Source organism: Anastrepha obliqua, chromosome 1, assembly GCF_027943255.1.
Source record: "Anastrepha obliqua isolate idAnaObli1 chromosome 1, idAnaObli1_1.0, whole genome shotgun sequence".
NCBI classification, from domain to species: Eukaryota; Metazoa; Arthropoda; class Insecta; order Diptera; family Tephritidae; genus Anastrepha; species Anastrepha obliqua.
In genome coordinates this window covers 26,242,933-26,266,589 of record NC_072892.1, presented here as the reverse complement: position 1 = coordinate 26,266,589, position 23,657 = coordinate 26,242,933, and the positions used below count along the sequence as shown (strand labels likewise).

Below are 23,657 nucleotides of genomic sequence, written 5' to 3'. Positions count from 1 at the left end.
CTTGAAAAATTTGTGTTTACAATCTTTATTGGGTGTTTGACCGAACTCCTCCTCCTATTTGTGACATGGTATGTTTTTTCACCAATAGAGGGACCTACAATTTTAAACCAACTCCGAACGGCAAATGATTTGCATGAAGAGCTTTTTTATGGCAGAAATTCACTCGGAGGTTTGCCCTTGCCTGCCGGGGGCGACCGCTTTTTGAACACACTCTTTCTATCGTTTGAAGTTTTATGTCCAGAGTATTGAACCTGTGCACATCCAAATGGTAGTCACGCAACCAAACCACTCGGCTTCGGCGGCGGTTATACCTTACTAAATTTTTATCACCTACTAGCATTTTCCAGTGGGCTTCGCACCACCATACCAAAAATGTTTTTTTTATATCGCAAGAAATTTTTCATATTAAGTTTTCTTTATAGAACTCGTAAAATGTTTAAACAGTTGAATTAGTTGATTTTTTTCATTCAACATTTTCTAAAGATGTCACAATAGCCTTTTCTGTACTTTTTTAAAATTTGATTGTGGTGGTCACCTATATACCACCATAAGGTGAAAGAGCCGATAAAAACTTGTAATTAAACTTTGATTCTTTGATTTCCATTTCAATTTTTTACGCTAAATATTGTAAATTATGCTAAAATAAATAAAGTTAAAAATGTTTTTCCAGTTCCTTGAATGCTCCAGTTTTTATTATATTTTCGTCCAAAATTAATATTAACATAATACACTTCCAACCACAACAGTACAACAGAAACGCTCATAAGCGGCTGTGTATTTGTTGTTGTTTTTCCCATACAGGCATTTCGTATGAGAGGAAACCATTACTCACATAAAATGTCATAACTCAGGAACGGCGCACCGATTTCAATCAAACTTCACACAAACCACCACCTCAAAGATAGAAAAGAACTCTAAAATTTTTGTGTCAATCGGTTTGGCGGTTCTTGAGTTATAAGATTACCAAGGAAATGTAACTTCTTTTTATATATATAGATACCCCTTCCTTTTTGCATCACAGCATGAAGTACTGTTCCGAATAAAAACAAACACAATATTTTCCGATGAAGGAAATCTCACTACACACTAGGCTATAGCTAAGTTTTTTTTTTTATTCAATTGCATTTTTCATACTCAGAGTTTTTCAATTCGTTGGTCATAACAATGCTTTTATGTTGATTTGTATGCAGATGAGATTTAAGCTGGTGAGGTAGTTTGAATGATTTGTTGCAAGGTTCACACCTGAAAATGACAAAATGAAGAGAATGATAATGAACAAATATTCAAGTTGTAAACCTAATATTAAAAAAAAAAAAATGTGTTGAATTTATTTGTTTTACATTCACTAAGGCCAAGATTAAAAAAAAATCGTTTGTTAGTAAAACATAAATACTACGATTAGTTGTTGAAAATAATATAGCTATACTCTACAGCTTTTACTCACTTGAAGGGTTTTTCGTTTGTGTGCACCTTTTCATGTGTGCGAAGCGTGGTGGACAGGGCAAATGATTTGCCACATGTGTTGCATTGAAAGGGTTTTTCATTAGTGTGCACTCTGCGAAAATAGAAGCATATTTTAAATATTAACCAGATAGAATGGATATTGAGAAATATTCCTTCTTTTAAAAATATTCTAACAATACGCACCGTTCATGTTTCACATGCGTACTACGATCCGTAAATCTTCGTAAACAAAATTTGCATTCGTATGGTTTTTCTCCAGTGTGAATACGCATGTGCGCTGTCAAGTTACATGCCGCCGTAAACCGCTTGAAACACAATCTGCAAAAATATATTTCAAAAACATTAAACACTATTTCTCTATTTTTTTTTTTTTTTTGAAGTTGAATTACTCGCATTCGAAATTTTTTTCTTTACGGTGTATACGCATATGATAATTTCTAAGGCTACGGCTGGTGAAATGATTTCCACAAATTTCACAGGAAAACATATAAGAATCATTGCCTTTTCTTCGACTATGCGGCGAGCCACGATGTTCTCGATCCCTGGCTTTAATAGTCGTACTGCTAGATTCTTCCGTCGTTTGTTCTCCTTTTACATCCAATTCTTGCTGAACAATAGGTTCGCTATCACTTTCATCTATCAGGTATTCTTCTAACTGCACCATAGATCTGTTTGTTTCACAGTTGTCATAAACTGGTTCTTCTGCGTATTCACAAGCATCTGTTCCAGCTAAAACATCGATGAACTGTATGTTATCATCCGCTTCAGCATCAGCATCAGCATCAACATCAACATCTTCACTTTGCAGATTTGAAGACTCCTCCTCCTTAATAACAGGCTCGTCGATGATATAAAACAGTTCATCTGTTTCCTGTACATGTTCATCCTCACTGTTAGATGATAGCTTCTCTTTTTCAAACTTTATATCGCAGTCACCTGCGCTATCTGTCTCATCTATTTTATTATCAGCATTAATTAAACTGCATTCATTGTGATCGGTTATAATATTCAGAGCGTCGGTTTGTTTCTCTTCGTTGCCATCAATATAACCCAAATCATCCATGCTGCATTCAGAAATGGATTTACCAACTCGCAAAGGCCGTCTTTTATAACTTGCTTTGCTGTCGTCGAAATCATCTAATTCATTTTCATCAAATTCTTGGTCTATGTAGTCATGGTCATAATTTTTTCCTTCTTTGTGGATTTTGTTATATTTCTTATTTGATGTCGTCACAGAATTATTACCAACTTTTTTGTTATCCTCTTTGGTTATCACATAGCTTGTAGTAGTGCCTGTGACGCCGAATGTACTATTAGATTGCTGTATTCTTAAAACTGTGGATGTGCTTGGAATAGTCCTCAGCAATTGAGTTTGATACACTCTATCATCATTTTCGCAATCACCAATTTTTTCCGGTGATACTGTGGAACTTGCCAATTTAATATCATTTTTGTTTAATTGTACCACAGTTGCTGATTCCCGTTGCTCTTCGTCTCCTTCATTTGGCGAAATCACCTCAGCATCTTCGTTAAACATTTCTTCCAGTAACTCCACAGAACGCTCCCTACGTTTATCCATTTTTAGCATAGATGTAGCAGATTTTGTTTTTTGAATAACTGAATGCAAATATTCGTCCGAATTTCGGCAGGTTGTACTAAAGTGGCAAGCATATTTTAGCAAAAGCAAGCATTTACGACAAATCTTATCTGGTAAGTTGTCGCTCGTATCCATCTACAGAAGATATTGGTTATTTGGTAACTTCAAAATGTATATAAGGATAGTCAGCATTACAAACCTGCACCCCAGCAATATCATAAATTTGTTTGGCAATTTTAGAATCAATCAAATTATATTTTGCATAATTTCGTCGCTCCTCTGCCAGACAGATGCGGCAAACGTTCCACTTAATGCTGATTTCCATTACCGGCATGCAGTTGTAAATTTTCCTTTTTGTCTGCTTCTCGTCTACGGAAGCTTAATAATATTCACTCTAAACCACAAAAATTTTGTTTATATTCAGATCGAAGCACAAATTTCAATAGCAAAATAAAAAAAAATATATGATCATTTCCAAAAGCGTCAGCTCGGATAGGCGAAATGTCAACTCGGATTTCTTTTACGGTTGCATCTCTTCATTTAGTACTCGGTGTTGTAAAATTAACTCGGTATTTTTGCGCACTGATGGAAATTAAATAATTTATCCCATACAAAATTGTAATATCACAGCGTTAACATTTTGCAACACTCGAAGACATGTTTTCAAAAGAGATATTTTTGTAACATCATAGCAAAGTGGCATTAGGGCAGCACCAGTAATATAATAACTTTTTCGGGGCGTTTTTAGATTTACAATTTTATTCGAATGAAAACCAACGAAACAAGATAAGGAAGGGAATTATTAAATAAACAGTTCCAATTTTTCAGATCAATCCGACGATCATAGCTCCTGGTGACGTTCAAGCATGCATATCCTGCAGCTTACATATATGTGTGCGTGTCGGGTGCATGACGCTTATATCTAAAATTTTTGATTTTCATCATGCAAAAGCCGACAACAAGTATGTGTGAGACGAATCAAGTTCGTGTGTCACCCGACACGCACACATATAAGCTGCAAGACATGCATGCTTGAACGTCACCAGGAGCTAATAGAAAATGAAGTGAAGCGGAGTGGCATTTATTAATGAATCTAGCGCATCCACTTAAAAATTTTTTTTTTCCAACTGTATTAATATTGCAATGAAAGCAAATATTTCATACATTTGAGGCAGCTGCCTGTCAAAATCAAACCGAATAAGAAAGCGGAGTGTTGAAGGCGCACAATCATAATTTAATTTGCATGGTTGCTGTATTTTGGTTTTTATAAATAACTGATTATTGTTTTTCATCTGAAACACCCGGTTTGAAGAAGGCGTTGAATGACACTTGTGATTGTCAAAACATCTTGCGACACACATCCACATATACTAGTACGCGTTCTTATATCGATCAATTAGAGATATTTATGGGACCTGTATTATTAATTTGCATTAAACAAAATATAAGGAAATTTGCTGAAAAATTGCAGTAATGCATATATATGATTTGTGTCGTATTTGCCTCACAGAGGATATTAACACAAGCACAATGCAGCCTCTGTTTGAAAATGAAAATGATTCTTGTACCGAGATTGTGCAGCGCATAGAACTCTGTGGTGGAATTGTGGTAAGCGCTGCTGACTTTACTATACTTTTAATTGTTTACTATAAATATGGAATTTTTAAATGTGATGCTAATATCGTTTTAGCTGAAACCTCATGAAGAGTTTCCCAAGATGATTTGTTCTCAGTGCTTAGATAAACTAAATGTTTCCTTCAAATTCCGTTCCATGTGCCAGGCGAGTGAGCATGCCCTTTTAGATGCTATAGTAAAGGTAAATATAGTTATAAATTACGTTCCCACGACAGTCGGTTCTACGTTACCGGAACGACCCGGATTTATATCCGGCCAAGGACTGTCACTTCAGCAGCATTCCCCATATGTGTATGGGGGAATGATTATGCTGATACAACAACAACAACAATAGTTGTAAATTAGACCTGTATAAAATATAAACTTTTTTTAGTCCGAATTGAAAACTGAGCCGCAGGAATATGACAACTCACAGATAATATCAAAAATCGAGGAAGATAACGAAGACGACAGTCAAATGTTCTTCGACATGCATACTGAATTTATCGATGCTCAAGAAGTAAATTTAGAAGATATAACTGAAAGGGTTGAAGAAGAAATACTAGAATCAGATATGGAGCCCAATACAGAAAGTGCTGAAGAATTTATTGAATATACTGACAGTGAATATTTTGAAGAAGAAGTGGCGAAAGTTATTGTAAAACAGACAGCAACACAAGCGTATATAAAAAGAGAACCGCCAACAGGTGAAAATTCTGGTCGTAAACGGGGTCGGCCAAAGGGAAAACAAGAAGGGATAAGCATCAAGTCTGAATTACATAGTGGAAAGAAATCGAATCGGGGTAGAAAGAAGAAGGAAGAACCGGAGATAGCCAGTATAATGTGCGAAATTTGTGGAAATATATATACGAAACGTAGTTTGCTGAAAATGCATATGCGCCGTCATATGTCTGAAAAGCCTTTTGAATGCGAGTAAGTGAAACCCGTCTTTGTACATACATATGTTAATGTTTTAGTAATACTCAAATTTTATTTCTATTTTAGAATTTGTGGTAAAACCTTCGCATGCCCCTCAGAAATCGGCCGTCATATGCGTGTGCATACTGGAGAAAAACCATATGTGTGCAAATACTGTGGGCGAACGTTTGCTGATCGGAGCACGAATATAAAACACGAAAGGTTCATTGTGATACTTAAACTTATGATATGTGTATATTTGTTATAAATGTTTAATGTTAATCTTTTCATCAAGGATTCATACAAATGAACGCCCGTTTACTTGTCAGACGTGTGGTAAATCTTTTACTTACTCCAATGTTTTAAAGAATCACATGTTAACCCACACCGGCGAAAAACCATTCCCGTAAGTCCGTTATTCATAAAAAATGATTTAAAAAATATATATATATTTTTTTTTTAAATTGTATCTTGCGTTTTCAGTTGTACACCTTGCAATAAAACTTTTTCACGTAAACATCAGTTAGACCAACATATTGCAACCATAACACATCAGCAAACAGTTAGAAATCTTGCTGCAGCGGACGTTAAAGTGCAGCATTTGCTGCATCAGGTGCATCCAAATCAACACATTGCCACCATAACAAATCAGCAAACGGTCAGCAATCTTAATACCACAGATGTGAAAGTTGAGCATTTGCTACAGCCACATCAAACAGTTACAAATCTTACAGCTACAGATATCAAACTTACTGATATGCTTGAAGAAGAAGAAGAGCAATCTGACCAACATATTATAACTATAACACACCAGAACACAATAACAAATGTGGAAGAAGCGGATGAGGAAGTGCAACATCACAACTCTGATGACTACATTAATGCTGAATAGTTTGGCTAATATAAATAATTAAATATTTATTTGTTTACCCCTTGATGACTATATGACTACATGTCTGCGGACTTTTGGCAAAAGAACTTTTCTCTGCTTAGCATGGTATAATGCAAAATTTAAACCATTACATTTTCATACTTACAGCTCCAGAAGCTAATCAATAATAATAAATAAAATATAATAAATAAAAATAATAATTGAAATACGAAATGTTTCTATGAAAGATTACATTTTTTTAGTTCAAAAGCAAAACCTGATAATATGTAATGAGTTATTTTGTCAGAAGCTCACAGATATGTAACTAGGATACGAACTGTAAGAGACGATGTCGCACGACATCTCGTGTAAGTAATGAATATAAATTAATCGAGCACCGAAGGCCCTAGTAGCCAGTGTGCTAATTAAGTTAGGGTTATATTGTATAAATCCCCTACAAATAATAATAAATTAATCGTACGTGAAATATTTTTTAAATTCTTTAGTGTGTTGTGTTTAACTCGTTGAGCCCGGCGTCGGTCCCTAGGGACCGACAGTGAACTTTCCGTTTGGCCGGCGTCGGTCCCTAGGGACCGACAGTGAACTTTCCGTTTGGCCGGCGTCGGTCCCTAGGGACCGACAATGAACTAAGACCGATAGTTAAAAATAAATGTATAGTAATTTTAATGAAGTTTATTGAAACACTCTAAACAGAAATATGGGTTGTTTTTACATCTATTACAAAACGTGATGACCTTTTTAGTCACATTGCTCGCTCGTTGCCGGCCAAATGGAAAGTACAGTAATATCGATGCCGGGCTCAACGTGTTAATGAAAGAAATACTAGTATCCGTACGATACGAGTCTCCAAATAACGTAAGTTCTTGCCAAAACGGAAAATGTCAATCGTATCCTGCCGAAATGAAAAAGATCAACAAAAAATGCAAAATGTCAAGATGTATCACAGACGATTTATTGAATGTGAAGTCCAAGGCGGCTTCGCTAAGCAACCGATTCGGTTTTTTTCTAATACCTGCTTCTTTGTTGTTGCCTTATTTGTTTGCATTCGCATTGAAATTTTGGCAATCAAACCATCAAACTACTAAAACAAAATTTGTTTGTTCTAGCGAAGTCACCTTCTATGAATTCGCCTTGGTAGAGTTAAATCAAAATTCAAATGGGAAAAGGCTGCCACCTTATTTACACTAAGCAATTTTTAGTCAAGGTGAATTAAATATCGAAGGTAGAGCCTCCCCAAAACAGTTACTTTTTTCGCGATTTTGACATGTTTGTGAAAATTCAGTGAATAGCTTGATATTATTTTTCGCAATTTGGATATGTTTGTGAAAATCCAGTGAATATCTTGGTATTATTTTTCGCGATTTTGACATGTTTGTGAAAATTCAGTGAATGGCTTGGTAATTTTTTAATTTGTAAAATTTAAATTAAACAAAAAAATAAAAACGGGGTTCTGCGTTGTGAAAGCTTCAATTATAAAAATACTTCCTTTTGTAGTTTTTCGGCATTTTTATCCTTTTATTTGTATATTCTCTGGGTATTACGTCGCAGCGCATTCGGAAGGTGTAATCGTGTATCCCATCATTCTTGTAGACCAGCGTTTCCACGACAGTCGGCTGTTCAACGCAGTTCGTCCTTTTCTTTTACTTCTGTTGCGAAATCCTAATGTACAAAATATTGTTTTCGGTCTTGTGCCATCACCTTTAATGAATGCGCCGTGGAAAAATCGCGTATCTGAACAACCAACCGAAAGAATGGACGATTTTTTACTCAAAATGTCATATCTAAACAATCAGTCGTATGAGGGATATAAGTTATATGGATAAGTAGTTTGATTTAGTCGATTTCGACAGTATAACTATCTGGTTAATAAAGTGAAAGGGTTTCAAAACTGAAAAATTTTATATCCAACAACATTGTCAGGAGGATTCTAGTCATTGCAGTTTGGCTAATTATCCTGATGCTCTTTTCAGCCTTACAGTGCTAAGAAATTCTCAATATTTTCCTTTCCTAGAAATTATGTATATGACAAAAATTTTATTCAAGATCATGATCAATGCTTGTTTTTATATTTTATTAGTAAAATATTTATCGAAAAAGTGTTTTATAGATAAAAATAAGTTATTAATAGAAGGCCATTACGCACTCTGACCAGAGCTGATCTATTGTGAAATAAAAATAAGTTAGTCTCAAGTTATCCCATAAAATTTCACTAATCAATCGGTTACGTCGCATGATTTAGAAAGATTTTTTGGTGGCTGAATATCAATACTTTGTTTTCTCTGTCCGTCTTTGGAATAATTCACCGCTAAAAATTAAATGTATAAAAGAGAACGCGCTTCAAATAATTCCTCATTCTTTCAACTAAATCCAATTAATCCCTACTACTATTATTTTTTATATTTTTTCTTTAATACCTTCTACAACTTTTTTACTACTATAATTTTAATTTTTTGTTAAACATCTAGGATTTAAGGGGTTAGGGGTAGTCAGAATTTTCAAAAAATCGAATTTTTTTTTTTGCATTTTCTTAAAGTATAATGTTTTAAAAATATTGTGCAAAAATTTGAAGTGAATCCGACAAATACTTTTTAAGTTATTCAAGAATTAACAAAGGGCGCTCGGCCGCTCCGGAGCCGATAGCAAAACTTTAAATGCGTTTTTCTCAAAACTATGTTTTTCAAACTGGTGAACACTGTAACTTAAAAACCGCTACGTAGATTTCAATAAAATTTATACAGCTTTTGAAAAACATAAAAAACTTGTGCCTGATCAAGGGATTTTTTTTTTCAAAAATTTCGATTTTTTTTTAACAATTAACTGTTGGTTTTTTTTTTCTAAAATCTGGAAAAAATTTTCTGAGGCCGCCATTTTGTTCATTTTGAAAAAAAAAAGCTTCGATCAGGCACAAGATTATCTATTAAGGGGTTACGCCACTCTAGCTACTGTAAAAAAAGCAGTTTTTTAAGGATTTTTTTTACATTGAAAGAAAGGTGCTAGGAAAAAACTTTTTAAGTATATTATTAAGCATGTATTTAAGTGTAATTACAAATATTTTTATTGAAAAATATTACAAAATGGCGCCTTTGGAGTGAATCTCTGAACGCGCCCTGCGAAAAAGGCACTTCACGGCACGCAGTACAACTGACGTAAATGTCCACCTAAACCAAATTAAAAAAATTCTTCTCAATCGACGTGAGTATAGCTGTAGAAATACGTACGGGATTTTAGAAATATTGAAATTTGTGTATTTTGCAGATGTTTGAAGTCAAAAGTAGAATTTTTCATCTAAAATGGAACCGTTAATTGTTTATAAAAATTTTTCTAATTAATTAATAAAAAAATCCGTACGTATTTCAGTGCGGAATAATGTTCTAAAGATCCTTGTACAATTACAAGTGAAAATATTAAAAATTGTTTGTGTTATGCTGCGTGCAGTTTTGAAAAATCACGTTTTGAGATAAACACGGTTTAAATTTGAATAGTCGTATCAGAGACGTCAGAGGCGTTCGCGCAAAAGTACGAAATATTAGAGATAAACATTTTTTTCACGCATAGGACTTTTTGTTTTATATTCTAAAGAGTTTAAAGCATCTTTTAAGCAAAAAAAAAAAAATTCGATATTTTGAAAATCCTAGAGTGGCCTAACCCCTTAATACAACTAATTTTTCTTGTCCGATTGGTTTTAGATGAATCTGCAAGGACTTGTGATGTTCACCGCAAGGGACTTCTGGAGAAACGGGCTTCACACAAACAGCGATAACTTTTGCAATTATTAATTTTTTTTTTTTAATTTTGGTGAAGTCAAGTTAAAACATGATGTTTTTATGCTATGTTTTTATTTTTGTGAAATAAATGAATTAAGTAGCAAAAAAAAAATTCGTGAAAATCATCATTTTTTCGGGCTTCTGACTACCCCTAACCCCTTAATTATGTAAGCTATCATTAAGGTCAATCATTGTAAAAATAGCCTATAGTTGTATGTTTTACTTAAGTATATAAAAAAATGAAAATCATGAAGATCACAAATAAAACGCTTTTAATAATAAAAATTAATGTACATATCCAAGCCTTAATGTATTAGTGGAGTGACATTTCCCGTTACCAAAAAATTGTTTAAAAAATAAAAAACTGAAAATATAGCTTAACGTTTTTAGTACAACTATGGCAGTACTTAACCAAATCCTCCTTACGATTTAGGCAAGCTGATTGAGGTATGTACGCAATCGTTAGGAGATTTTTTTATGGTCCCGCTTCACTTAAAAGGTTGATCGAGTTTTTGCTTCTACTGCAGAGAAATGGAACCCGGGTTAAACCTACTTTTTAATTTCAATGCATTTTTAATATAAATAATATGTAATCGTATACATTTTGCTGTGTAATATTCAAATAAACATTTAGTAACTTAAGAAATATGTAGGTATATACTTCAAAAATAATAATCCTTCAGAATTAGTATAGAATTGTGAAAACTACTAAGCTAACAACAAAAATTTGAAAATCGAAAGCTGTAATCTAAACAGTTCATGAGACAATACACTTTTACTTAGTTTTCAAGTATTCATGGTTGATAACTGTGAGGAAAGCGATCTCATTTCTTCACTTGCCTGCTGTGTCAACTTGTGTTGTTCACGTTCAAAATTTTGTTTGTGTGACAAGGAACGAGTATGCACGATGAGATGAGTTTGACGTTGAAAAGATTTATTGCAAAGAGTACACCTGTTAAAAATAAACTTTAGTATACAATTTTTCAAATCCTTCAAAATGTATTACTTGAAGGAGCGTTCGCCAGTATGTACAAGCATGTGATTTTTTAACACATAAGATGTTGTGAAAGCTTTACCACATTGTGGACACACAAATGGACGTTCGTTGGTATGAGTGCTGAAATAAATAAGTGGCTTTGACAAATAGATTATTGGCATTGGAATGAGGAAAACTACCGTTCATGCTTGATTCGTGTGCTATAATCGGTGAAACGTCGCTCGCAGTGTTGACAAGGGAATGGACGTTCACCGGTATGCCGACGCATGTGTCGCTTTAGTTCGCCTTCAGTAAAAAATTTATTTGGACAAACCCTGAAGGACATAATTATAAAAAGTTATGTGGCTTAGTGTTTCCAAACTGCACGACTTACTCGCATTGTAAAGGTTTTACGCCTGTATGCCGTGTAATATGCGAGTAGAAATGGCTACGATACTTAAAATGATTACCGCATTGATCACATATGTACGTCTTTGTTTTGTTCTTCCGTTCGCCCTTAGATTCAATCTTCAGATGGATTGCCGTTGGATCATCTCCTCCAGGCTCATATATAAACGCTTTACCTACTTTTTTTGGCTTAACTATTGCTGCTCTGTTTTTTGCATCTATAGGATCTTTCGTTTCTATTTCAATTTTTGCTTCCATTTTATCACATTGCAATAATTTGTGTGCTGTATATTCCATTGACTGATCCACAAGATTCACTTCTGCATCTTTATATATGTCATGAATAATTACATCTTCATTGAGAGCTATAAATTCCCTTTCAGCGTCTGCAGTTTCAAGTTCCTCCTTGGGCTTCCTTTCCGGAACCATTTCCAAATCTCCTCTTTCACATATGGCATCTTGCGCGTATGGCAACAGCTCTACTTTTACTAAAGTAGGATCTGCCTCTGTCGTTTTATTTTTACTGCACCTATCTTTTCTATCATGAGTCTGACCAATGTGTGTCTTATATTCTGCACTGGAAAAATATGCATGTGCATTGATGCAGCGCTCACGAAATTCATAGGCTCGATTCAATTCGGTCTCACAATCAGAACACATTACCGCTGGAATATTGCTGATTTTTTTTAACTAAAATATAAAAAGTTTATTGCGGATTCCAGATTTTCGCCACTTAGTACCTTGATACTAGTAAGTTGGAAAATCCTTCGAAGCACCACTTTTCGACTTCGCTCAAAGAGCGAAATTGTGGGCATATTTTTGCTAGACTTCGCACAAAGCCTGCAAAGCTTTAAGTCCTGTCGCATTTTTAGAATACGCTCTTCAATAGTTAAGAACGGTCCCAAATTAATAAACAATTCAACTTATAAAGCACGCTTACGGTTGTTGTTGATTCCTTAATTGTAAATAAAACAAATTTTATTGAGATCTATAGTGTTGCCAACACATTGATAATATCATAATGTAATAATAAAAGGGTACCAGCCTGTTTGATAAGACAAAACAGACGAAGAAAATATTGTTTAACTGCCAAGTCTGCGTATTGAAACGAATATCATTACACACTTGCTATCAATACAGATGGACAATATAAATAATTAGAATTAGAAATAAGAAATGATTTAGATTTGTATTTTTATAATATCTACATATATGTACCTTTCACTAAGTATACTTTTTTATTCTACTATTTTTATTCAGATTATTAAAAAATAAATGTTAAAAAGATTTCTACTTGTGCTGCCATATAAACAAAACATCAATCTGTCAAACTGATCAGAGCAAAGCAGCTCTTCGCAGTGTATTGTAATTTTTTTGCAATCTTAAAATTCCTTTGAAAAATCACCGGCAATGAAGAAAATATCGTTAAAATGTGCCTTCAATGTGTTAGCTGCAAACTCGAGCTTTTGCCGAAATTACAGTTATAAAGCAGTTCGCCGTCCAGATAGTACAATTTTAAGTCGCAAACTGACTGCGCCACAGGTGGAAGCAAAGCCGGATGAACCTCAAGTACAAAATGATTTAACGAAGCATTTGAAGGCGAAAATATTGGCAGTTGGGCCTATAACAGTTGCAGATTACATGCGTGAGGTGCTTACCAATCCACTTAGCGGCTACTACATGCACCGTGATGTATTTGGGCGCGAAGGAGACTTTATCACATCACCAGAAATTTGCCAAATTTTTGGCGAGGTATTTATACATACGAGTACCCATATAACTGATTTTTATATATATTGATATATATCAATTTCTCAGCTAGTGGCTATTTGGGTTGTAAGTGAGTGGCGTAAATTGGGTAGTCCGACGCCTTTTCAAATTGTTGAATTGGGGCCCGGTCGGGGCACATTAGCACGCGATGTATTTAAAGTGTTGACACAACTTAAAATCGCTGGTCAATTTTCCTTGCATATGGTAGAAATAAGTCCCCATTTGAGTAAAATACAAGCCCAGCGTCTGTGTTTCAGTACCGAGACGGTGACAGACGATAGTTCGCCTCACTATCAGACTGGCAAGACGGCGACTGGTACACGCGTATACTGGCACAAGCGGCTAGAAGATGTACCGCGAGCATTCTCAATAGTGTTGGCACATGAATTCTTCGATGCTTTGCCGGTGCATAAACTGCAACGTGATGGAGAAGTGTGGAAAGAAGTCTTAATTGATGTAAACAGTAATGACAGCACCGAGACCGCTGATCAATTGGCTTTTCGTTATATAATTTCGAAGGCACCGACACCGATATCACATTTGTACCAGCCAATTATAGGTGAGACACGCGATTGTCTAGAGTATTCGATAGATACAGATCGCATTGTGAGCATGCTGACGGAACGGCTTGAAAGCGACGGTGGTATTGGCTTGATAATGGATTACGGCCATTTTGGTGAAAAAGGTGATACATTCAGAGTAAGTAAGAGTACGGGTTTATATAATTCACTTTATAACCCATATCGAATGAGATTTTGTGCCCGTTACTTTTTACAATTTAATTTTTGCAGGCTTTTAAAAAACATCAACTTCATGAGCCATTGCTGGCGCCAGGTACTGCGGACCTCACAGCAGATGTCGACTTTAGGCAAATAAAGCGGATAGCAGAGGAACACGGGAAAGTACTTTGCTTCGGTCCTGTTGATCAAGGCAGCTTTTTGAAGAAAATGGAAGGCGATGCTCGTTTAGAGGTAAGTCGCATTATCGTTAAAAAAAAATAGAAAATTTAATTCCATTCAAAAATTTTCTTTATTCCATTAATACTGCTAAATGTACGAATTTTGTTAATTTCAGAAACTACTTACGAGTGCTTTGCCAGAAAATCTTGAAGTTATCAGGAGTGGCTATAAAATGCTAACAGATCCTACGCAGATGGGCAAACGCTTCAAATTCTTTTCGATGTTTCCAGCCGTGTTGAGAGATCACCTTGATAAGTTTCCTGTCAGTGGTTTTCATTAATAGTTCCTTGAATTTTATTGGATTGTTATTTAATAGGTACATGATTTTAAATATTTATTGTTAAAAAATTTACACTGTTACACAAATATAATTAATCCTGCATATAATCAATTGTATACATATATTTCCTTCGTATTTCCATTGGTTGAAAGGAAGATTTTATTTCCTTACTTCTTTTGGAATGCGTTATTAATCGTCTGCATCTCGGCTGGTGTTAACTGTAGTACAGCACTTATGGCATTCAGCATGTGGCGTTTGCCATCCGGGTCACGTGTTACGATATAACTAATGATCACGTTCTTCAAATACTCAAGATTCGCTCCTTCACGTGTCTTGCAGCGTTCCAATCTAAATTAATATAAATGCAAATTTAATTACTAATATAAATAACGAGTAAAGTTAAAATCATATACACCTGTCCACGTGTTCCTCCAGCAGCGCGATTTTATCACAGAGGTCTTCTTGTGCATTCACTTTTTCCTGTATGGCTTTGCGCAAAGCCGATTCGGCAGCATATTTTGCCTTTCGTAGCCCAGCTATTTCGATATCCTTACGGGCTATCTCGTTTGCGTAATGAAGCATGTGGCAGTTTTCGCCTACTGATAACCTTTTTGCTTTAACTGACACTTTTGAGCCCAACTGAGAGTTACTGCTGCCTACTCCAACTCCTTCATTGCTTTCTGCATCAGAAGCTGACGTTGGTAGGTTCTGTTCTGCGTGTGTGCCAACTGTTGTAGTCGGTAAAGTGACACTGTGGAAAACTTCAAATGACGTTTGCAAGGTTTTTATCTCCTGCTCCTTTTCATCAAGTAATTGCAAGGATCGCTGTCTTTGCTTTTGCAATTGCTGTTCCAAGTCAACAACTTTACAACGTGTCTCATTCTCCAACTCATTTAGTTTACTTTTCCATTTAGCACGTTCTTCTTTAACAGCTTGTCGTTGTTTTTCCGCCTGATTTTTTAGATCCAGCTCTTGTTCATCAATGTTGCGATTTAATACCTTCACTTTTTCCTGTAATGTGGATATATGCGACTTTTGAACTTGCAAACGCTCCTGAAGCTGCGCCACTTCCATCTTACAAGCATCATATTGTTGTTGCAAATGTTCCAGTTCTTCGTGACAATGTGTGTGATCTGCGCTAACCGAAAATATTTTGCTCATATCTATGGGACTTGCAGCACAGGAGTTTTCGGCAATTAACAACTTTTTCAAACGCATAATTTCATCAACTATGGCTGGAATCTCATATCCAGTATTACTTAGCCTGCGACGCCAATGATAAGCATTGGAATCTGTAGTAATGGCCAAGTTTGAACTTGAATCAGTATTACGCTCTATTTCTTGCAATTTTTTGCGTAATGTTTGTATGCTTTCTTGGTCCTGTTGTCGTAGACGATCATAGTTACCAACCGTACTACTGAGCTCTGCTAAGCGAGCCTCCAAATTAGCAACCCGATCTTCATGTAAGGCTGCTTGACGTCTACTTTGCTCTTCTGCGTGCAATACACGTCGCTGCTCATTCTTGATGGCAACAGCATGTTGTTCCTTCAGTTGTTGCATCTGTTGCTGCACATGTTTTAATAAAATATTATTATCTGCCGTGCCAGCAGCATCCGTGGTTGTATGCTGTGTGTCGCAATTATTAGCTTGTATTTGCATCAACTGTGATTTGGTCTCTTTAAGCTGTGCTTGAAGATCACGCACACGTACATTTTCAGCCTCATTGTTGGCAAATTGTGTTTTGAAATTATTTAATTGCATTTCAATATTTTCTTTCAGATGCCTTTCGTCAGCATATAACTTTTGTAGTTCCCGTATCATAATCATCTGGTTATTTGTCTCTTTTTCACGCTCCTGGCACTCGATAATCCACTTTGCTTTCATTTCGTCTAAATGCGCCTTGGCTTTATCTTCGTTGTCTTTAATTGCTTTTTTCAGATCAGCAATGTTTTTGTCCTTTAGGGTCAATTGACCACGTAATTGTTTCTTATCTGCCTGAAAAGAAGCCTCCATTCGAGACTTCTCCGCCGATAATGTCGCCAGGGAATTCATCAATGTCATAATTTGTGTCTGTAATTGTTGTTTATCCTCGACGAAAAGGCCTCTTGACTCAGGAGCCATTGCTACCTCAGAATTATCAACTGCAGCAGTGTCAGTAGGAGTAGAGCTTTCACTATTCGTTCCATTCTTGGTGGTTGTTAAAGTAGCCAAGCTTGACTCAAGTGCTTCTTTTTCTTTGAGTAGCCCTTTATAAGCTGTGACGACGTCTATTAAAATAGAGCAGACAATAATTATCCCTTCAAAATGGTATTCTCTTTACCAAATGTGTATATAGTTTACCTTTCAAACGCTTCTCGTATCTAGCCAACTGCTCTTTTTGTGAAGACACCAAAGTCTCTAGTTCACGCTTGTTACGGTCCATTATACCAAGAATTATTACAAATACTATTCCAAAATTTGCATCCTCCCAAACAATTTACAAATTAAATTATTGGAGAATTAATCAAGAATGATATTCGCCTTGAGAATTAATGGCTCACGTCAACAAAAACAATCAGCTGATCACTATATTACGCTGATGACACACAATCCAAAATCGTCAAAGTTAAGCGGTTATTATTGCATTCTACAAATACAACAATTTGGTGGATCAAACTTTCTTTAGCTGAAAAGAGCGGAATACTAAATGGCTTGATCAAATAGGAATTATTTTCTGGTTTCGCGCTTTACTTCCTTAAGGGGTTAGGGGTAGTCAGAGGCCCGAAAAAATGATGATTTTCACGAATTTTTTTTTGCTACTTAATTAATTTATTTAACAAAAATAAAAACATAGCATAAGAACATCATGTTTTAACTTGACTTCACCAAAATTTCAAAAAAAAAAATTAATAATTGCAAAAGTTATCGCTGTTTGTGTGAAGCCCGTTTCTCCAGAAGTCCCTTGCGGTGAACATCACAAGTCCTTGCAGATTCATCTAAAACCAATCGGACAAGAAAAATTAGTTTTATTAATAGATAATCTTGTGCCTGATCGAAGCTTTTTTTTATTTCAAAATGAACAAAATGGCGGCCTCAGAAAATTTTTTCCAGATTTTAGAGCAAAAACCCAACAGTTAATTGTTAAAAAAAAATCGAAATTTTTGAAAAAAAAAATCCTTCGATTAGGCACAAGTTTTTTATGTTTTTCAAAAGCTGTATAAATTTTATTGAAATCTACGTAGCGGTTTTTAAGTTACAGTGTTCACCAGTTTGAAAAACATAGTTTTGAGAAAAACGCATTTAAAGTTTTGCCATCGGCTCCGGAGCGGCCGAGCGCCCTTTGTTAATTGTTGAATAACTTAAAAAGTATTTGTCGGATTCACTTCAAATTTTTACACAATATTTTTAAAACATTATACTTTAAGAAAATGCAAAAAAAAAAAATTAATTTTTTGAAAATTCTGACTACCCCTAACCCCTTAACTTATTGAAAGAGTGCAAATAAAACAGCTGATAGTAATTAGTGCCAAAAATAATAACCCTGAAACAAGGAAAATAAATACAGAAATTGTATAATTTTAAACTAAATTATGCCCAACAATTTTGAGATTACAAATTGTACAAGCACCAATCCATTCACTGATTATTTACAAACAAGTACCATAGCAAGTACTTTCTCTTCCTCTTGGCTGTTTTATTTGTTTGATATTATGTCAAAATCGCGAAAAATAACTAGCGGTTTTCGGAAAACGCCACCTTTAGTTTCTGTACACCGTGTGATAAATCAGTTTTCTTTCCTCAATATTGTGAAGTTCCTCGATAACAAGGCACATTGAACAGACAACAGCAGTAGAACAAAAAATACAAACAACAAAGCTACTTAGTTGGTTTTTGGTCTCAAAATCTATAAACGAAGTTTAATAGTTTAAAGTAATTTAAATGAAATTTGGCAACTTACAGACCAAAAAAAGGGGGAAAATCAGTTAATTGCCCTACTGCTATTACCTGTTTAAGGGTTTTCATTTCAGAGAATTTATTGATTTGACTATGAATAACGGTTTAAGGCCACCGACGAAGAAATCGGCAAAAATTGCATTGCAAGGTGACTGACCTGGTTTGGAGTCACTTCCGTCCTATTTAGATTTTGTTGAAAGAGGCATATATTTAAATACTAAAAATTCTCATACACTTGTACCCACTTAAATACCATGAATTATCAAAATACTTTTAAGCAACCACGATCGACACACACTTGCAGGTGTTCAAAATCCGATTGACGCCTTATCACTAACTGAAAAATCCGAATGCAAGTTGTTTGTTTTTGTTGTAAGCATAATTAGATATGCTTTCAAAATGAAAGTATTAAAGTTTTTATTGACATTTGAAAAATGCTTTCAGTTTAATTATTTTACATAACATAGTTCATCCGTCCGCTTCATCTTCAGCTTGCATTTGGGCTATTAATCTTTTCCGTTCTTCGGCTTGTCGAAGTTTACGCATAACCAAGTCTTCATAATCCAAAGAATTACTTAGTGTTTTAGCTGCCTTTTGAGCTGGTGGAGTAACCCATTCTAGTTGCAGTGGATTTTCCAAAAGACCTTTTTCATAAGCTAATGCCATCTCTGCAGCCTCAAGATTCTTGAATTCTACCAGCGCCCTGCCCGGTTTCTTTGACATCACCAACGCCACAAGCTCGCCATATTTTTTCAGAAAATTTTTCAGGATTTCTTGTGTGTACCCACCATTATTGGCATCTTTCTTCTCTGCTTTCCATTTGATTTTCATCCGATGCGCCGCTGAATCAAAAGATGATGCCGCTTGTGCTCGCTGGTTTTCAGTCACTGTACGTAACAACTGTTCTCGCATCAAACGTTGCTCTTCTTCTAGAAGCTTTGAACCCTCACGCCGCAGTCTTTCAATTTGGTCTTGTAATACTTCTTCATCAGTTTTCCGGACCGTGGGATATGGCTGAGCGCTATATAACTTGTGTAATGCATCCCGTTCACGCTGCTCCAAATCTGATTTCAGCTTTTGTCGCTTACTATCTAATTGCTTGTTCCGTAGCTCTGCGGCCTTTTTGGCTTTCAACACTTTATCGTAAGCCGCTCTCGCTGATGTATCGGTAAGTATTTCCAAAGCCTTTGATAACTCGTGAAAGAGCTCTGACGCTTTGGGATTGTCCGGATTTTTATCAGGATGACATTCTAAGGCTTTTTTGCGATAAGCTTTTCGTATCTCTGCTTGCTCAGCTTCAAAATCTATGCCGAGGAGTTCGTAAAGATTTATGTCACTGAACTTTGCAGCAGACATTTTTATTGAGATATTATATTTACAAAGAATAAAAGTGAACTTCTTCCAACTTGTATTCTATTAGGATTTGTTTTGATTATAAACGTTCACAGCCTTCATGCAAAAAGTATTGTTCGATTTAGACGTACATGTATTTATGATAGCTATGTTCGTGTACTGTGTACAACAAATTATAGCATGATACAAAAAAGGTAATTTCCTAAGCGAATTTATACAGGGTGATTGATAAGTTTGATCGTGTCAGCTGACACGTAACGCCTGTTTATGGCAGTGTTTGTGGGCAATTGCAAGCAACGGACAACATCCAAAGTGAATTCGCAAAGTTAAAGCAATAAAAGTGTCCCTGTGTGAACACGGTCAAAGACTAGGATTATAGACTATCAGGATTGGCCATCAGCTATGACGAAAAACAAAATTTTGCTAGTAACTTCGGCTGCCACATCATCGGAGACTCGGCAGCAGATTTCTGTAAGCTCACTTCACACATATTTACACACTCGTCCAACCAGAGGCTGTTCAGATGGCAACGAAGCATCATGAGGTGTGTTGATTTTTTTCGTATATCACCAACACAATTTTAATTTTTTTCGTAAACAAATCGCTGTCATGACCTCTGTTACATCAATCAATCAGCTGATTCTTTCAAGTTCGCTGAGATCCTGTTAACGATCTGATCTTGGCGACTCCTCTAAAAATCTGTTCACCATGGGTCAAACAGATATTTCACAATTCTCCAGGTGTAAGCATTACAGATGTAAAATTAAGTTTTAATGGATGCTTTTATTTATAAAGCTTTCGATGCTAATAAATAATATTTGTTTTACAAGTTCTTTCAATTCAAATAAAATAAATTTACGTGACATGTAACACGAAACGCTGACATTTAAATTTCTTTTCTCTTTAATTTTTAGAGAAACAGGTACGAACCGTTTTGCAAAGAATATGTAAAGACAGGAAAATGCAGCTCCCGACCTTCCCCGTTTCAGCACCCAAACACAAATCTGAATATAAACAGATTTTGAAAACCGATGAGGTCATATCTTCAAATAAACAAAGAAATGAAAGGGAAGCTACTTGCTTGTAAATATTCAGTGAATGGCTTGAGAATATGGTGGATTTAAGATTTGGGAACTTCAAATTAAAGAACTAAACAAAGTGAAGTACTGCGTGTTGAATTGCGAAGCTCAAATTATAACAATGCCTCCTGATGCGGTTTTTTTGGCCATGACATCTTGGCAACAAATTTTGTGTGTGTGTATATATAATTTCTTGTGGTTAGCAGTTTCTTCCTCTTCACAAACATACAAACTCTAGTGAGATACAATTTCTTGTGAGATTAAATCACAATCTCCTACTCTGTCATTCTTGCTTCGGCAACTTTTTGAAGTGAATCTTCTTAGGCGTCGATGGACGAGCGAGAATGGAGAGTAAACTTTCAAGGCCATGCAACGTTTTGGGTATTTTCGTTCCGCTAGAGGGAAAAAAGATATAACGCAGAGGAAAAGGAGAGAGAGAGAGCTATACCTTATATACATATATCTTAGATACACTTTAGGCTATTTTTCCTTGTGGTTGCTAATTTCTAGTGAGAAATAACTCTGCCTACTTTTTGGCGCTTGTTTGTTGGTGCAAACTTGTAAGAAATATACTTTTGGTGCCTACTTTTTGGCGTTATGTTTCCTTGGTGCCTACTGTTTGGGACGTTTTTTGGTCCCAATTTTTTTGGCGTTTTTTAGTGCCTACTTTTTGGCGCTTATTTCCGTTTCCTGGCTAGTGCTTTTTCGTACTATAAATACGTATTGCCTTGCGGTCCTGGAATCGCTGCGTTTGTGCGGGTGATAAACGCTCGGAGTAGTGCGCGCTGTCGCCTCGGTTTGTGTCCGACGTTTACCTACATCGGTCGACCCTTCTTCGTTTTTTGTATTATAAATTTTGTCTATTTATATTCTCTGTAAATGTTGTGAATTTATTTAGATATATTTTCTTTCTCTCTCTCTCTCTCTCATTCTCTCTCGGGTGTCTCCCTCTTTCTTTGTCTGCCTTGAAAGTTTGACTTCTGTTATGTGTACTACGCTATACACACTTTTTTTTGTCTGGCACTTCGAGTGTCAAAGTACTCTGCCTTGTTACAGTTGCTAAAGGAATTACGCCTTGGGGGAATTACTTGTTTGTGAAGAGGAAGAGTGGGCGACAACGGTAGATACTACCTAATAGAAGACGTTCCCACGACAGTCCATTCTACGTAACCAGAACAAGGGCTGTCACTTCAGCAACATTCCCCGTATATGTATGGGGACTGTTTATGCTACAACAACAACAAAACAAGAAATTCTATACACACACACTTTCTTGCCATGTCGTCTTCCGTATGAAATATATATATAAAGGAAATATAAAGTAACTGTTTTGCGAAGGCGCCACCTTCAACTCAATTCGCTTTGTTTATTTATGGCTGTCGTTTTGTCAACATGCTGCCGCTGCCGCTGGTGCTATTGCGATTCCAAGCAACGTGAATTTTGTTAGCAATTTATTGTCAATGTTAAGTTAAATAATTTGCAAACTGATTATGTGATAACATTACAAAATGAGTGTTTACCACGATGAGGTCGAAATCGAGGACATGGAATATGATGAAGAAGAAGAGATTTATTATTACCCATGTCCGTGCGGAGATCGATTTCAAATAACCAAGGTAACCAGCTCACACTAAACAAAAGGAGTATATTTGTGCAAGTGCTTCATTTTTCCCCCCTTTGTTTTTAAGGAAGAACTAATGGAGGGTGAGGAAGTGGCTACATGTCCGAGTTGTTCACTCATCATTAAAGTCATTTATGATGCCGTAAGTTCAATAAAACGTTGAAAGTCTTCAATGATGACTAATAACTAAATTCTTACTTGTAGAATATGTTCAAGGCGGAAGAAGACGAAGAAACTGTCCTTAATGATAAAATGAAAAATATGAATTTGGAAAAACACTAAATAATTAGCAATGCTTCTTTTGTAAAAAGAAAGTGTTTATATATTTCTTTAATAATATATATATTTTTAATACTTGTTGACTAGAATAAACAATTATGTTTTGCATCTTTTCTTATATATCTATATTCTCATTATAATTATTTGCAAATATTTACTTTTTATTGAACTTACATCTATAATTTAAACATTAATGGAGTTGAGAAAGATTTATTCAATTGCTGGATTATCGACCAATACTGCTTGTATGTGAAATGTGGGCGTCACTTTCTGATATTATACTTATAATATAAATTATTATTATGGTTTAAAGGAAAGCAAACACAACTTTTTTGAAAACAAATATAATATATCAAATTTGACTAAAATAATAAAATGACAAAAGTTATCTTACAAATACATAAATGAAAACTTTCAAATTAATAAAGAGCGAATAAATAATTAGTTTTATATTTAGTTTAGCTTTATGGTTGTCTGCATAGCTTTCGGCGCGATGTTCAACAATTATATTTATGTATATAGATGCATGCACATAGATAATGTGGTGCACTCTACTTAGAAGTTGATTGTTTAAGTTGGCCAAAAGTGTTTTACTTATTTGCACCAGTTTCAAGTTATAAAATTACAAAAAAATATAATGAAATTGATTGTTTTGTGTCGTTATACAGACAATATTATTTTTACAATTGAATTAATGTTTCAATATACTAATATACTTGCCTACTAAACAATATTCGAGTAATTGAGACT

The 23,657-nt window shown here is 35.3% G+C and overlaps 6 protein-coding genes across 6 annotated transcripts; 3 read left to right on the top strand and 3 right to left on the bottom strand.

Moving 5' to 3' along the window:
- Positions 1-1,086: 1,086 nt before the first annotated feature.
- LOC129244516 (uncharacterized) lies at positions 1,087-12,616 on the bottom strand. The gene is made up of 10 exons (XM_054882228.1): positions 12,374-12,616; positions 11,620-12,323; positions 11,426-11,560; positions 11,256-11,366; positions 11,038-11,201; positions 3,261-3,439; positions 1,854-3,196; positions 1,648-1,782; positions 1,445-1,555; positions 1,087-1,242 (listed from the first exon to the last, which is right to left on the bottom strand). The coding sequence occupies exons 1-10, from the start codon at positions 12,497-12,499 to the stop codon at positions 1,116-1,118; spliced, it is 3,135 nt and encodes a 1,044-aa protein (XP_054738203.1). The 5' UTR covers positions 12,500-12,616; the 3' UTR covers positions 1,087-1,115.
- Positions 4,414-6,951, top strand: LOC129236166 (transcription factor Ouib-like). The gene is made up of 6 exons (XM_054870397.1): positions 4,414-4,669; positions 4,752-4,877; positions 5,070-5,608; positions 5,681-5,815; positions 5,889-5,999; positions 6,077-6,951. Exons 1-6 carry the CDS (start codon positions 4,535-4,537, stop codon positions 6,483-6,485), a joined length of 1,455 nt encoding a protein of 484 aa, XP_054726372.1. The 5' UTR covers positions 4,414-4,534; the 3' UTR covers positions 6,486-6,951.
- Positions 12,617-12,920: 304 nt separating the features above from the next.
- On the top strand, positions 12,921-14,749 carry LOC129236164 (protein arginine methyltransferase NDUFAF7 homolog, mitochondrial). Its single transcript, XM_054870396.1, has 4 exons — positions 12,921-13,385; positions 13,452-14,102; positions 14,195-14,374; positions 14,478-14,749. Exons 1-4 carry the CDS (start codon positions 13,044-13,046, stop codon positions 14,640-14,642), a joined length of 1,338 nt encoding a protein of 445 aa, XP_054726371.1. The 5' UTR covers positions 12,921-13,043; the 3' UTR covers positions 14,643-14,749.
- LOC129236163 (GRIP and coiled-coil domain-containing protein 1) lies at positions 14,701-17,343 on the bottom strand. The gene is made up of 3 exons (XM_054870395.1): positions 16,983-17,343; positions 15,058-16,909; positions 14,701-14,990 (listed from the first exon to the last, which is right to left on the bottom strand). Exons 1-3 carry the CDS (start codon positions 17,062-17,064, stop codon positions 14,810-14,812), a joined length of 2,115 nt encoding a protein of 704 aa, XP_054726370.1. The 5' UTR covers positions 17,065-17,343; the 3' UTR covers positions 14,701-14,809.
- A 1,614-nt stretch (positions 17,344-18,957) lies between these two features.
- LOC129253474 (dnaJ homolog subfamily C member 17) lies at positions 18,958-20,009 on the bottom strand. The gene has a single exon (XM_054891867.1). The coding sequence runs from the start codon at positions 19,929-19,931 to the stop codon at positions 19,044-19,046; it is 888 nt and encodes a 295-aa protein (XP_054747842.1). The 5' UTR covers positions 19,932-20,009; the 3' UTR covers positions 18,958-19,043.
- Positions 20,010-22,395: 2,386 nt separating this feature from the next.
- LOC129253475 (diphthamide biosynthesis protein 3) lies at positions 22,396-23,351 on the top strand. Its single transcript, XM_054891868.1, has 3 exons — positions 22,396-22,623; positions 22,696-22,770; positions 22,833-23,351. The coding sequence occupies exons 1-3, from the start codon at positions 22,516-22,518 to the stop codon at positions 22,908-22,910; spliced, it is 261 nt and encodes an 86-aa protein (XP_054747843.1). The 5' UTR covers positions 22,396-22,515; the 3' UTR covers positions 22,911-23,351.
- Positions 23,352-23,657: the final 306 nt, after the last annotated feature.